The 14,357-nt window shown below is 57.8% G+C and overlaps 1 protein-coding gene across 1 annotated transcript in view; it reads right to left on the bottom strand.

Annotated features, from left to right (window-relative positions):
* Positions 1–14,357, bottom strand: part of B3GNTL1 (UDP-GlcNAc:betaGal beta-1,3-N-acetylglucosaminyltransferase like 1) — an 80,688-nt gene that overhangs the window by 52,931 nt on the left and 13,400 nt on the right. Inside the window, exon 4 of the mRNA XM_080825588.1 lies at positions 12,530–12,594. Coding sequence (XP_080681714.1) covers positions 12,530–12,594 — 65 coding nt within the window. The remainder of the gene's footprint in view (positions 1–12,529; positions 12,595–14,357) is intronic.

Here is a 14,357-nt window from a genome sequence, read left to right on the forward strand (position 1 = left end):
GCGGAGCAAAGAGCCCGATGTGGGACTCGATCCCAGGACGCTGGGATCACGACCTGAGCCAAAGGCAGCCGCTCAACCAACTGAGCCACCCAGGTGTCCCAACAGGGGATTAACTTTTAATACCAGTTTTTGATAGCACCAAAACCCATAAAATACTTAGTGATGGATTTTGTTAAATTTATGCAACACCTGTACACTGAAAATACAAAACATTTCTGATGGAAATCCAAGAAGCATAAAGAGATGAAGAGATGTGCCGTGTTGTTGTTGTTTTTTTCTTAATTTTCAGCGTAACAGTATTCATTGTTTTTGCACCACACCCAGTGCTCCATGCAATCCGTGCCCTCCCTGATACCCACCACCTGGCTCCCCCAACCTCCCACCCCCCGCCCCTTCAAAACCCTCAGGTTGTTTTTCAGAGTCCATAGTCTCTATGGTTCACCTCCCCTTCCAATTTCCCCCAACCCCCTTCTCCTCTCCATCTCCCCATGTCCTCCGTGTTATTCCTTATGCTCCACAAGTAAGTGAAACCGTATGATAATTGACTCTCTCTGCTTGACTTATTTCACTCAGCAGAATCTCTTCCAGTCCCGTCCATGTTGCTACAAAGGTTGGGTGTTCGTCCTTTCTGATGGATGTACCGTGTTTATGGGTCAGAACATCCAGTGTTGGTAAGACCCCCAAATGGGTCTAGAGAGTCAATGCAGTTCCAGTAAAAACCCAAGCAGACATGACAGCTCACGCCAAATGCAGAAATCTGATTGGAAAGACCTAAGAAAACCAAAGCCACTGTGCAAAGACAGAACACAGCCGGGGGCCCCGACCACACCGGGTCCCCTCAGTCCGCTGCTCCTGCCACAGCCACCGAAACAGAGGCAGCGTGAAAGTGGCTCGAGGACAGAGATGGGGGTCCGCACCGTCGGCCCCCGACCTTCAGCAGAGATGCTGCGTGGGCTCAGGTGCCAGAGCCGGGTCCGCGGCGGGAGACTGTCCCCCCCAGTGCCCCTCCGCACCACACTCAGATGAGCCCGAGCAGCTCACACACCTCCATGTAAAAGACAAAACCAGAAAACCTCTAGGGAGAAAGAGGGACAAAGTCCTGGAGCAGAGATTTCCTTGGTTCTGAGGACCCCAAAGCGCAAATCTCACAGGAAAAACTGAGAAGGTGGACTTACCCATAACCCGTAACTTCTGCTCATTAAGACGCCTCTGAGAAGTGAGAACAGAGACAAGTCACAGACCAGGAGAAGGACCTTGTGTCTCAGCGGGACGTCGAAAAGACACAGGAGGACGCGCGGGTGACCAGGGAGTGCCGGAATGAAGATGCCATGTCTTCGGTCATCGGGAGATGCCATCCAAAGCCACGGGAGACAGTCCCACAGGTGCGCCCCGAGGCTCGAGGACAGACAACTCCAAGTGCTGGGAGGGACTCAGACTGAAACCGTTCACGCCCTTGGAAAATCGTTCTCAAGCCTCTTATGAAGACAAATGAGCATCTGTATCCCCCATCAGCTCTGTCCCTCGACATCCACCGGAGCGACCGCACGCCCACAGTGAGTCTGTACTCACGGCCGCCAGACCCCCGAGGTGCTGACGGAGCCGGCTCGGCAGCCCCCGAAGACCGACAGGCGGATGTCGGCGGCAACACGGGTCCATCTCCGAACCAGCGTGCTGAGCAAAAAGGGCCGACCACGAGAGCACACACCCGGGGTCCACGTGCATGGCGTTCCGGGGCAGGAGGAAGCCCTACGGAAGGGGAAGAGCAGACGACCGGACGACTCTGCTCTTCCGGAGAAATCGCACTGGCGTCCTCCAAGGAGCAGGGTGAGCGCCGAGTGGTGCGAGGCCACGCCAGCCTGGCCTGCAGGGGCCTCCTGTGGGCACGTGCGTTTGTGCACGGTCAATGGGGGTCTTTTATTATGTGGCTGATTTTTAACTCTGTCTCCTGTAAAGCACACCTAGTATTTAGGGAGAAAGCTCACTTTCTCTTTTGAACTCACTCTGAGTTCACTCCATGCTGCCTTTTTTTTTTTTTTTAAAGATTTTTATTTATTCACTTGACAGACAGAGATCACAAGTAGGCAGAGAGGCAGGTGGAGAGAGAGGAAGGGAAGCAGGCTCCCCGCTGAGCAGAGAGCCTGATGTGGGGCTCCATCCCAATCATGACCTGAGGTGAAGGCAGAGGCTTTAACCCACTGAGCCACCCAGGTGCCCCTCCATGCTGCTTTTTTAAAGTCCTGCCAAGCTCTGGGTTCAGCACGGCTGCTCGGGACCCAGCAGCACCCCCAATGCATGGTGTTTGCCGGTCTGTCTCCAGCCCCCATCCCCATGCACACACAGCTTTTCTGTAGCCACGATCCTAGCAGAAGCACACACGTGATCGGGGATCAAACCCGTGGACTCACTAAATACACACACACTCGGGCTGTGCCATCCCTCCTCTGACAAAACCCAGACTAGGCGGCCAACGCCCCTCCCCCGGCTCCCTGCTCCTCCGAGAGAGGAGATCCCCGTCCCTAGAAGAGAATTCCTGGGATCAGCAAGAGATTCGGCAGGAAGGAGGGGGGCACGGGGGTCTGGGCTGCAGGGGCAGGACGGGGCTGCCCGGGGCTCACACAGCCTTCCGTTTCCTGCCCTCCTGTTCCCAGGGTAGGTCAGCACGTGTGCCCCTGCCAGCCGGGCACAGCGGCCCCTCCTGTCTACCAGGCTCCAGCGTGAGCACAGGAAACAGCAGCAGCCTGGGACACAGAGGGACACAGAAGGACACAGAGTGACGCAGAGGGCAGGGAGACGAGCAGAGGTCACCGCCACGGGCGGAGGGAGGGAGGCGTGCCACCTTCCCCTTCTCGGGAGGAGCAAAGGAGCTGCTCTGAAGCTCGTGAGCCAAGCCTGCTTGCAGGGTCTAGAGTCTGTCCAACCACTGTGGCCCAAATCCTCGTCCGCAGCAAGTTCTCTCCCTGGCCAGTGGGTTCCACGACCAGCCCTCGGAGGGGGCAGCTGGACAAACACCCAGCTCACCCCCTTTCCTAGGCCGTAAAATGGAAACACTCTGCACAAACAGAAAATACTTCAAAAGTGCGCTGCTGTCTGGGGCGTCCATCTCTGTAAGGAAATGAAGGACCGAGGCCCCGGCAGGAGCTAGAGCCTGCCAAGAACGAACGCCCAGAGCCAACAAAAACAGCCAAGTGCAGCTCCCGGGACGCGGCGAGCGGCCACGTGTAGGGACTTCTGGGGGGCACGCGGCCCTCTGCTCGGCCGTTCTCTGCTCCAGGGAAGCCTCTCGGGGGTGCTGAGAAGAAGGACTCTCTTCCCTTCCAAGAACAAACAGAGCAGCCCACGCGCGCAGACCAGTGCCCACGTGCGGACGCCCAGCAAACAAGGAGCCACCCAGCCTCTCCCCCATCGAGGGTGTCCTCTGCTTCTTGCTGGAGCTCCTCGAGCCTCGTCTGGGGACAGTCACCACCAAGACCACAGGCCCTCCTCCTGACCCAGCTCACGCCCTCGGCTCTGGCTCCAACCCAGAGCCCGTAATTCACCTCGGGACAGACGAGGAGAGGGGGTGCTGTGTCCAGAGAAGCAGGGGCGGGCAGGGCATCACCCCAACACCCCCCAGCGCTGTCCCCGCAAACACCCCCACCTGTGGGGAAGCACACGGCCATCAACACACACTCACAAGAGTTGATAAAGTGCAAAACAACTTCTAAACAAAGCTTCGAGTTTTCTGTCACTTGTTTATTTGAACGGATGCGGGTGTTTATTTACCCTGATACGTTGTTGAAGACAGAACAAAAAGCTTGCTTTTTAAAACAAAAGGAAATTCTGATTTGCCAACCACTGAAGTTCACCCCAGTTAGGAACGGAATCTCACAGAAGCCTGTGTGGATCCCTGCATAGCAGCGTCCATGAGGCCGGAGCGACGACTCGGCCCAGCGAGGCAGCAGCCCGGAGGCCTGGCCCGGCTCCCTCCTGCGCCTCCTCCCCCAGAGCCTCCTCCCCCAGGGCTTCCTGCCCACCCCTTGCCCGTGGAGCCCAAACTTCTAGCCGGCAGTCAGTTGGAAAAGCGGGTGTCTGCAGGCCCTGCAGACCTGAACCTGCCACGTGGCCCAGCTGTGTCCCAGATTTCCCGGGTTCCAGGCAGCAGATACCAACACCCTTTTCTGAATGACCCCACATGCGACTCACAAGTCAGAGAGAAAAATCAGTGCACGGAGGAGAAAGGCAACCCTCCCTACCTTACCTGCTGGCAACAGGGGTGTCCCACCCGTCACTGGCTGCAGGCCACGCTACACAGAGCAAGACACCACCCCTGGCAGCCTCCCGGGGGCCGTCACCCCTGGGCTCAGGGCTGCGCTTTCAGTCTCCTGTGTCCCACTCCTGGGAGGTACTTTGTCCCTTTGCTTCTGCCCAACCTCCCACCCTCCCCATGCACACAGGACAGAGCTGGAGGGGAACAGAAACCAACTGAAAGTACCTAGATCAGTCTGTATGCCTCCTTTCTAGCAGTTTGGGCAAAATACTTACCGGAAAAGTGGCTGAAATCACTTCTCAGTCACTTGCAAAAAGGTTGTTTAAGGACCTTCCTCTCTGTCAGAGAAAAGCCAGATGGTGCCCTGGACCCTGGAGAAGCTGGGTGGGGGCGGGGCGGGCAGCATCACGAGAGACCCCCCCCCCGGCACAGGGCCCTGCTGGGTCCCCCATGCCTCCCTGGAGTCCACGGTGAAAGGGGCTGAGCACAGACCCTCCAGGACCGGAAGCAAGAGCTCCTGACATGCCCGATTGTGGGGAGGGAGCCTCTGAGGCCTGTGGGGTCTCTGTGCAAGGAGGCCTCACGTTGGCCCCAGGCAGGCAGTCCGTGGTCCACGGCAGCCCCAAGTCCTCTGCACCCCAACAGCTCCATGGCAGGGGTCCAGACACTTATGCTCTGTCCCCTGGGAAATTCACTCAGAGAGGACTGGCTGATTCAAAGCCCCACCACCATCCCTGTTCTCCACTCCAACACAGAGCCAGTTGGAGGAGCAGAACCAAAGGGACCTACCTGTGGGGGCGCAGACCCCCGCGATGTGGGGTGAGCGTGGGCAGAGCCCCCACGACCGCCTTTCTCACATCACTGAGCTGGCAGCTTTTCCGGGATGATGGACCCACTCGGGAAACATCTGTCCAGTGGGTACAGAGGGGGGTACCTGGGTGGAGGAAAAAGGCAGGAACAGTCCAGGGAGCAGCCCCCTGTGAAACGAGGACGACTCTGGAGAATTCTAAGTGCGTTGGTAGAAGACCTCTCGTCCTCGATGCGGGTCCGTGCCCCGGGTGATGCGGGCAAGACCCCAGGCTGCTCTCTGGTAGCCAGAGCTTGACCGAGCCCCTCCATGCAGCTAGATAAGCAGACGCCAGCACACTAAAGCATGTGGGCCCGGGGCGGAGCTGCCTGTCCCCTCCGGCACCACCAACACCTTTACGGACCATGCCCGCCATGCAGAGCAGCAGACGGCCATGGCCACGCAGGGTCTCGAGGACAGAGCAGCCGGCAGGCCTGGGCCAGACTTCGCGCTCCAGGGGCCTGCTGCGTGTGCACCAGGAAGAACCCTGATCTTCTGTCACGAGGACAGACGAGAGGGGGAGGCTGAGAGGGAAATGGCCACAGACTGAGGATACCTGCAACACAGGCCTGCCCCGGGGCCCAGCGGAGGCCACCCCTGCGTGGACGGAAGGACTGGGCCCCAGAGCACAGACCCCACACCTCCTTGCACACGGGCTGCCTCGGTCCCAGACAGTCTGGCCTACCGTCCTCCGGGGCAGAGGGCCGCCAACAAACAGAATGAGCCACTAACGCATCTCAGAGGACCTGGGAAAGAGAGAGCAGCAGCTACTCCTGGAGCTGCTGGGAGAACAGACAAAACAGGGGTCCCCTGAGGTACCCTGGTCCATGGAGGAAAGGCTCCCCGGAGCTGAGAGCCAGAGCTCCAGCCCCTGAAAGCAACTGGGAGCATGAAGTGTGTGGTCACAGGCCCCCAGCCGGAAGGCCGGACAGTGACATGCAAAATTACACAGACACAGAAATCACAGAGAAGCGAGCGACTGTAGGGCCGAACATTCACACACAAGAGACCCAAGAGGAAAAAACGAGACGGAAAAAAAATTACGAGCTAATATTGAAAAACTCATCTCATTCGAACAAATCTTGAGGCTGTGCTTTGAAAGAGCTCACCAAATTCCAGGAATGACTCTCGACAATCAGAAAAAGTCCAAATGCCAAAACTACAGGAGGAACTCTCACACACCTTCAGGAGCGAACATCTTTTAAAAACCAAGAAATCCCGACTGCCGCCGAGAGATGTCCGACAAAGCCCCGCCCCTTTCCCCGACTGCCGCCGAGAGATGTCCGACAAAGCCCCGCCCCTTGCCGCGAGGACGGCCGTCAGCCAGCGAGGCGGAGCGGACCCGCGGGACCCGGACAAGGGAGGTCGCTGCCCTCACCGCAAGTGATGTTCGGGGCAGGGAGGCAGGAGTGGGGCGAGAGGCACAGAGATCGGAGAGGAAGGACTAAACCACGCTCTTTGCAGAGGACACGGCGGTCTAGGACGTCCTCAGGACTCTGCCCCAAAACCTAGAGCTAGAGGGGGCTCTGCAGGGTCGACACATAAAAATGACCACATTTCTTCACCCTGACAACAAACAAGCGAATGTAGAAATTCAGACGCCAACGTCTCTTTCCCACGGCTTCCAAGCCAAGGGCGCGTCAGCATGAACACGACAGCATGTTTGTGACCGGGGACCCCGGAGGTCCCAGGCTGCTGACAAGACGCCTGAAAGCGGCTGAGCGTGTGGGGGCCGCGCTCCTCAGCACGCGCTCCTCAGCACGCGCTCCTCAGCACGCGCTCCTCAGCACGCGCTCCTCAGGCGCTGCCGTGAGGCCCTCCTCCGAGCGGGGTGCTTGGGCGCGAAGGCCCAGGCCCTCCCACGGCGGGCGTGTGCGAGCTGGTGGCGGCCGTGAGCAGGGCACCCACATGCGGGCCGAGGGGTGCGGCACTCAGAGGCGAGGGCGTCGCGGGGATGCTGCAGGGGAGACGGTGCGCGAGGCTCTGCGGGGTGGGGGGCGGTGTTGCCGCAGAGACGCCGGCTTGTGCTCTTCGACCTGTTTTGTGGGCCGCCGCCCCCGGCACCACGGGGCCCACACGGGGCCCACGGATGGATGACCTGCAGGTGGGGCGGCGTCCTGGGAGCCGCTTCGACGGACAAGCACCCCATGTTCCAGACACAGCAAGCCGCCTGCGCCCGGGGCCGGCAAGCCCAAGTGCGGCCCAGCGAGGAGGCCTCAGGAGCCGTCTCCCTGCAAACACGTTTTGTTCCGATGCACCGTCCGTACCCTGCCTTCGCCGCAGACGGCTGCAGGCCCCGACTGCAGACCCCGACGTGCCCTGCAGGAAAGGCCGGCCGACAGAACGGCGGTCCCCAGGAGAGCCGGGGGCGCCTGGCGGGGCGCTGCGGCCCACCGCACTGGGCCACCCGAGGCAGCACCGTCAGGAATGGGGCAAATCAGAATCACGTTCGGCACAAGGAGGCGTGACTAACGCCCTCGTGAAGAAAGCAGATAACCTGCCTACAAGACAAGCGCCCGGCGACCTTCCAAAACATCAAGACGGGGAAAGTCAAGGACAGGCTTCAGAATGTTCCAGACAGAGAAGAAGGACATGAGACAATGGGCTCCAGCGTGTGGTCCTGACCAGGCCTCAGGTGACATGTGAACAAGCTGGGTGTGAGGGGTCCATCCTGTAAGTGTCCCCCCTCTGCTGGGTGGAGGCGTCCTTCCTGACAGGAAGCCAAGCGCTCCAGGTGACAGACGCAAGGCTGGGCACAAAGCCCAGTTCTCCGCACCGTCCTTTCTACTTTTCTCTAAGCTTGAGAAAGAAAAATGGGCGGAAAGACGAGCGGGGCTCACACCTCACAACAGATTTGAACACTGAGAGGCTCCAGCAGAAGTCAAGAGGCCGACGGTGCTAAGCGTTGGGAGGCCGTGGACCCCATGGCCGGGCTCTGAGGGCTGCAGCCACGGGACAGACGGCCACGCTCCGCGGCAAGGACTGCACCCAACTCGCTCCTGAGACACCATGGGGTGTGGCAGTGTCACCCCGGAGACAGTCTGGGGACAGTCTGTCTCTGTGGGCCGAGCTGTGCGGCAAGCCTAACGCGGGCGGGCACCCCAGGCCACAGAGACAGGTGTGGCGGGGTGGGAATGAGCCCCCCGGGCAAGCCGACAGCCTTCAGCTCACCAGGGAAAACACCACGTGCTCCACAACGGGCCCTTGACGCGTGATCTCCCGTGAGCCTCGGGTCCCGCTTTGTATAGAGACCGATACGAGACAGATCATGGTCTAAATGCAAAAGAAAACCATAAGCTGCTACAAGAAAAAGTGAGAGAACAGCTCCTCCTCTGCGGAAAAAGGGGAAAAATAACTATAAAAGAAAAAAATACATTGGGAGTTCAACAAAATTTAGAACTTCTGTTCATCGAAGACATCACTACATGTGAAGGTGAGTCCCAGATGGGAGAGGACATTCACGGACTGACAGCAGACCCGCACCCCAAACACAGAACCTCCATGGCTCACGGACACAAGACCAACAGCCCGATTAAAGAGGAACAGGCAAAAGACGTGAACGGACATTTCACAAAAGAAAGGAACAGTCGTTGAACCCACGACAAGTGCTCGACAGCACCAGGCACCAGAGAATCGCAAACCAGAGCTGCAACGAGACGCACTCCGCACCTGCTGGATGGTTACGATGGGGACCAACAGCATCCGCGCCGGCGAGAGGGCCCCTCCACCGCCGCACACTGAGCAACCTCAGGGTTCGGCAGGTTCATTTCCAGCGAGGCACACCTTTCCCCCGTGACCAGTCAACTCCACCCCTCGGTGTCTCCCCAAGGGAAATGCAAATACACATCCACAAAAAGACGGACGTAAGAGTGTCAGTAAAATAACCCGGACAGGAAACTGCCCCAGTGTCAGTAACCCTAACCCTAACCCTAACCGCGGGGGAAGAGGCCGCAGGCGAGGGTGGCCTGTGCGGCTTCCCCTGCGGATCTGGGTCCCGCAGAAGCACAGCGGACGTTCTGAGGGATGGAAGTGCTCTGTGTCTCAATGGGGGCGTTAGGTGTGCGGGTGGACGCAGCTGTCAAAACTCACCAAATTTTCACTTTGTGTGTAATTTTCACACTGAAATCTTGCATTTCACTGTATATAAATTTTACCTCCATTTGAAAAAACTGATCTATAAAGATATATCATATGGATGGATCTTAGTAACACACATTTCAAAATATTACATAGCCTGATACTCTTTGCGTAAAGATAAAAACACTGAAGTTTTTAGGTGATGTTTTCAGCTCTGTGCAAATACCAGAGTTCAGGGTTCGGACACAGCGTGTGGCAGGGGGCAGATGGGCGCAGGGGACGGGTGGGGGGGTGGTCAGCGGGCCGGCTGGCTCCAGTCCTGGACGGCAGGTGGCAGATGGGCGCGAACATCACACCTCCGTCAAGACTACAGGTACAGACCAAACAGAGGCTGCCGGACGCCTGAGCGAGCGTCCTGAACCAAGGCTCGTGACCGACTCAGCTCGCTGCTCCCGAGACCCTGAGGTCTACGTCTGAAAAGAAGATGAAGAAGCCAGGCTGGCGGCTGGGACAGGTGCCAACACCTGAGTCACTATATTCAGGACTTAGGGACACCCGTGCAGTCCCTAGAAGAGAAGGGATCATCTTAACCCTCATGGGAGAAAGTAAACGGAAAGGCTGAAAAGGAATGAGCGAGCATAGAAATGAACCAAACCCACAGAGATCAGAAAATTAACAAAACAAAGGTGCACGTCGCCTCAGGCAGCGGTCAGACACGGGCCCAGCCCCAGCTGAGGGCAGCACAGGGTGGGGCCTGTCTCTGTCCTTTACTGAGGACGCCAACCCACCTCCTGGAAGACAGGGCATCCTCTCGGCGGTCCCCTTGGCCCTCCCCGCGTGGGCCGCGGGCCCAGGCTCCCTCCCGGTGGTTCCCTGCAGCCCGTCAGGTGCTGTGGCCATCGGGACAGACGGCTCTGTGGTGGCTAATGGGGCTCCTGATGCAGACACCGGACGGCCAGGGTCCTAAGGGAAGCAGCCGCCGGCAGAGGTTCTCCACTGTGGTGGGGGTAACCCTTGGAAGGGTCGCCCTCAGGAAAGCAGGGACCGGACGAAGCCCCGTTCTAAGCCCTCCTTTCCACACATGCCGTATCTGCTCACCTCAAGGGCCCAGGAACTCAAGTCCCTGCCAGGGCACACACAGTAAAGGCCACCTCCTTCAAACGCCAGACTTCTGTTTGCTTATCTTCCTCCACCCTATGGCCTGGAGCCACCGGGTCCCAATGAACCAGGTGTGCCTGCCCATCTGTGTGCCCAGCCCTCTTGCAGGCAGTTGCGCCCGTCAGCCACCAGGAAGGCGGATGGACGGTGCCACCCCTGCCCTGGTGAGGACAGCTAGGCGGTCATGCCAATCCCAGGCAAAACTCACCAAAATTCACCTCCCTGATTTATTTTAAGTAAACCGCAAGAACAAGTCACATTTCTCGGGTCGGGGCAAGTTTTCCTTGGTCAGAGTTTGGCGACGCCGTGTTTCTCCCACGCCCAGAACGGAGACATGGTCATGCCCAATGTGGCAGCCTTCCTCTTGGCGGCAGGGTTCTTGTGGCTCTGACCCCCAGTGCATCTCCCTCCCCACCCTTCCGGGACTAACTGGGCGTCTGACCTGCTCCTTCTCTTCTGCCCACCACCGAGGCACCTGGTTGTCCATACTGCCCTCCGCCAGCTTTATCAGGACCCTTCCTGGTCTGCGGTTCTTGCCATTCTGAACTGGCTCTGCCGGGTCTGACCTGGCCTTCCTCCGTTTTCTTTCCTGGCCCCCGGCGAACACAGAGAAAGCCCTGGAGGGTACCAGACAGGAGTCTTCGGCCCTCCGCTCTCCTTCGCCTGAGCCCTGCTGGTGGAGCTTCCTGAACACAGCGTTTCAGAAAGGACAACCCTAAAGGAGAAGCAGAAAATCGCCTCCTGCCTTCACCCAAAGGCTGTGAGAAGCACACTTTGCTGTCTTCGGTGGAAAAATTGTCTTTGTTTAGGAAAATGCTGGATGGACCATCTGAGAGTGAGAACAGGCCCCAGAGCTGGGACTGCAAGGAGATGAGGGAACGAGAGGGAGTTTCGTCTAAGAAATGAGGCAGAAGAAGAAACAGGAGATGCTGAAGCAGCAGGACAGACAGACACTGTAGCCCCAGCGTCTGTCTCCAAGACCAGGGCTGCCCGAGAAGCAATTTTTCGCCGCCTGCTCGCACAGAAACACAATCTCCCCAAACCTGCCCGTGGACCCAGACCTCATCCAGAAGTTCCTGCACCCATACGAGATGACAAGCAGGTTCGCAGGAGAATTAATTCAGCAAAAAACTCTGAACCACGGCTGACCTCGCGAAGGCCAAGAGCAGCCGCCCAAAGTGCCCAGAAGTTGTGGGGCCCTGTGGCCCGGCCCAGACGGGCCCGAGGGAGACTGCACCCGGCAGACGTGCCTACCTTCTGTTTTAAAGTGAGCGAAGAGAAACCCACCGCTGAGCACACACTATCTATGCAGTCATGCCTTTTCCACCTGTGCTAACCCTCTGCCACGTGACTGAAGATGCTTCAGAAATGCCGCGGTGATCCCGCATCCAGACTGCACACACATCATTTCCAGAGTTTCTACGAGCCCTACAGGTGACGTCGAGGAGTTGAGGGCATGAGCATTTAATAAGTTTGTTGTTGTTTTTTTTTTAAGATTTTACTTATTTATTTGACAGACCACAAGTAGGCGGGGGGGAGGGCAGGCTCCCCACCGAGCAGAGAGCCCAACGCGGGGCTTGATCCCAGCACCCTGGGACCATGACCCGAGCTGAAGGCAGAGGCTTAACCCACTGAGCCACCCAGGCGCCCCACATTTCATACGTTCTTGATACTAAATGCATAAGGATGCTGCCAACACCCCCAATTCCCACTTTTCAAATATGGAGAAACTGCACTTCCGAAAACCCTGTGAGCACAGATTTTTAAAAACTTGGGTTTTCTCACTAACATACCTTATGTTTCCTTGGTCACCAGTGACTGAAAGATATGTTAAAACCCACCAGCAATCGGCTGTCCTGGGCCCCCCACTCCGGTCCCTCCGTCCTTCCCGATGGACCCACCACCGACCCTTCTTCTCTGGGCTTTCTCATCACTTGCCTGCACTATTTCCTCTAATGCTGTTCATCCTCTAAGTGTCTGTCTAAGTGATTCTGCTGTGCAATTCTGCATTTTCATAGAATCCTAGTTACTAAAAATGAACTCATTACGTGCTATGGCAATTTGACAGCAAGATCCCAGGAACTTTAAAGTCTGATCACTAAATATCAGAACCACAATTTTCAGGAACTAAAATGTCAGGTCATTTAACTGTTCAACCACTACACACACACACACTTTAAATAAAACAAAGAATTACTTACCGAATCCAAAAAGCAAAGGTAAGATCCTGAGCTCTGTGCTATGGCTTGATTTTTAGAATATCCAACTGTTTGAAAAAAGGAAGAGGAAAGTTCTTTTATAATTCGATTTTCAGTGGCTTCTCTTCCCCAGGATCTAGGGTAGCGGCACCACAAGGGAGCTAAGAACACGGTACATGACCGGGTGAGAACAGGTCAGCTTCAGACGGAGTAAACACGAAGCCAACGGAAAACACTGCTCCGTCTTTAGGAGCTGGGACGCTGAGAGCCCCTGGGACCAGCGTACTGAGCAGGGACTGTTCCCTGGAGGAAAACTGAGTCCGCGACCATTTACCGAGTATAACACGAAGCTAAGCCGTGGGGAACATTCAGAAAGAAGAAACTCGAAGCGTCCCTGGGGGAAGTGCCGGAGCAGATGCTGGCGGGAATGCTGACGAGAGTCAAGACACGGTGACCGGGGGAGGGGGAGCCCGTGTGTGTGACCGGTTGGTAAAAGCTTGCTGACCTGGACACCACGAGCAGTCATCGGAACGCATCTCCCAGGGGCAGCTGCGGTCAGTGCCAGCACTCACTACGTGTGAACATGCACAAACCGTGACCCCGTGGCTCCCTCACTAGGAGCAGGCCCCCCGAACACCCCTGTACGCTCCCCAAGCCGTGACGGCCCCCGACGTAGGATGGGAAAGCTGAGGCTATACCGTGATGAGGGTGAGCAGCCCCGGTTTGCACACGCGTGTGGGTGATGCCCACACGGCGTTCGAGGTCACACGGCAGCCAGCTCACCTGGTATCAGGTGGTTCCCTCGGGATGTGGGCAGGGCCGGAAGGGACACGGTTGGCTCTTCATCATGGCGCTGGGGACGCGCGCTCCGTTCGAGAAAATTAACTGAACCGGCATTTATGATCAGTGCCCTTTTCTGGATGTGTGTTATGTTTCAAGAACACTTTGCCTTCAAAGAGATTATAACTGAGTTGAAAAAAGTTAAGTGATGACCTCCGGCGATCTCTCCTTCTTGGAGAGAAGAGGGCAGCCTGCGTTGTGTTTTCACTTCAGTGCCCAGCGAAAGGTGCCAGGAGACGTATCGGGAGGCCTATGACGACGAGGGGGCGAGAGGGGGTCTGGGCTGCTCGAGTCTGAGAGACAGCAGAGGCCCAGCGGTGTGAGGAGCAGCAGGCCGTGGCGGGTAGGGGGGCAGGCCAGCCCCATCCGCTATCTGGTGAGGAGCGGCCGTGGGAATTCATGCCGAGCCAGCTGCGGCCAGAGGCCGGTTCCAGGCGGTACTCAGAGGGGCCGAGGGGACGGCAGGGGCACGAGGTACACTCCCCCCAACACCTGCACCGAGTTAACCGGCCAGTCATGGACTTGGGACCACGGAGAAAAGCCACACAAAGTGAAACAGATGTGCGCAGACATCAAACAATAAATCCCCCTTGCACGCCAGCTTGGGGGACCCGAAGCATGTCTCACTGGTGCCGCTGCCTTAGGCTGCACCGGAGCACGCCCGTTCTTCACGCCAAGGACGTGCCCATCTGCGGCTCCAGCCGGCGGCTTGGAGCCAACTCCAGCACCACTGCCAGTCCCGCTGGGCCAGAGAAGCAGGGCCAGGGCCGTGCTCGGGTGGCCCAGGCTGTGACCCAGGCCCGCGCCCTTATCCGGGTTGTTTTCCCACCAGGTGGCAGCTCTGGCTCTAGCATTAACCCTAGCACTCAGCCCACCCGAATCAGCGAGCACAGCGGCCCCGGGTCCCCCAGAAGCACCGATGTAACAGGCAGGGGCAGGGCCCAGAGACGGACTGAAGCACCGTCCCCAGCGCCAGGCCCGGCAGGCCCGG

The sequence above is a fragment of the Martes martes genome, assembly GCF_963455335.1.
Source record: "Martes martes genome assembly, chromosome: 16".
NCBI lineage: Eukaryota > Metazoa > Chordata > Mammalia > Carnivora > Mustelidae > Martes > Martes martes.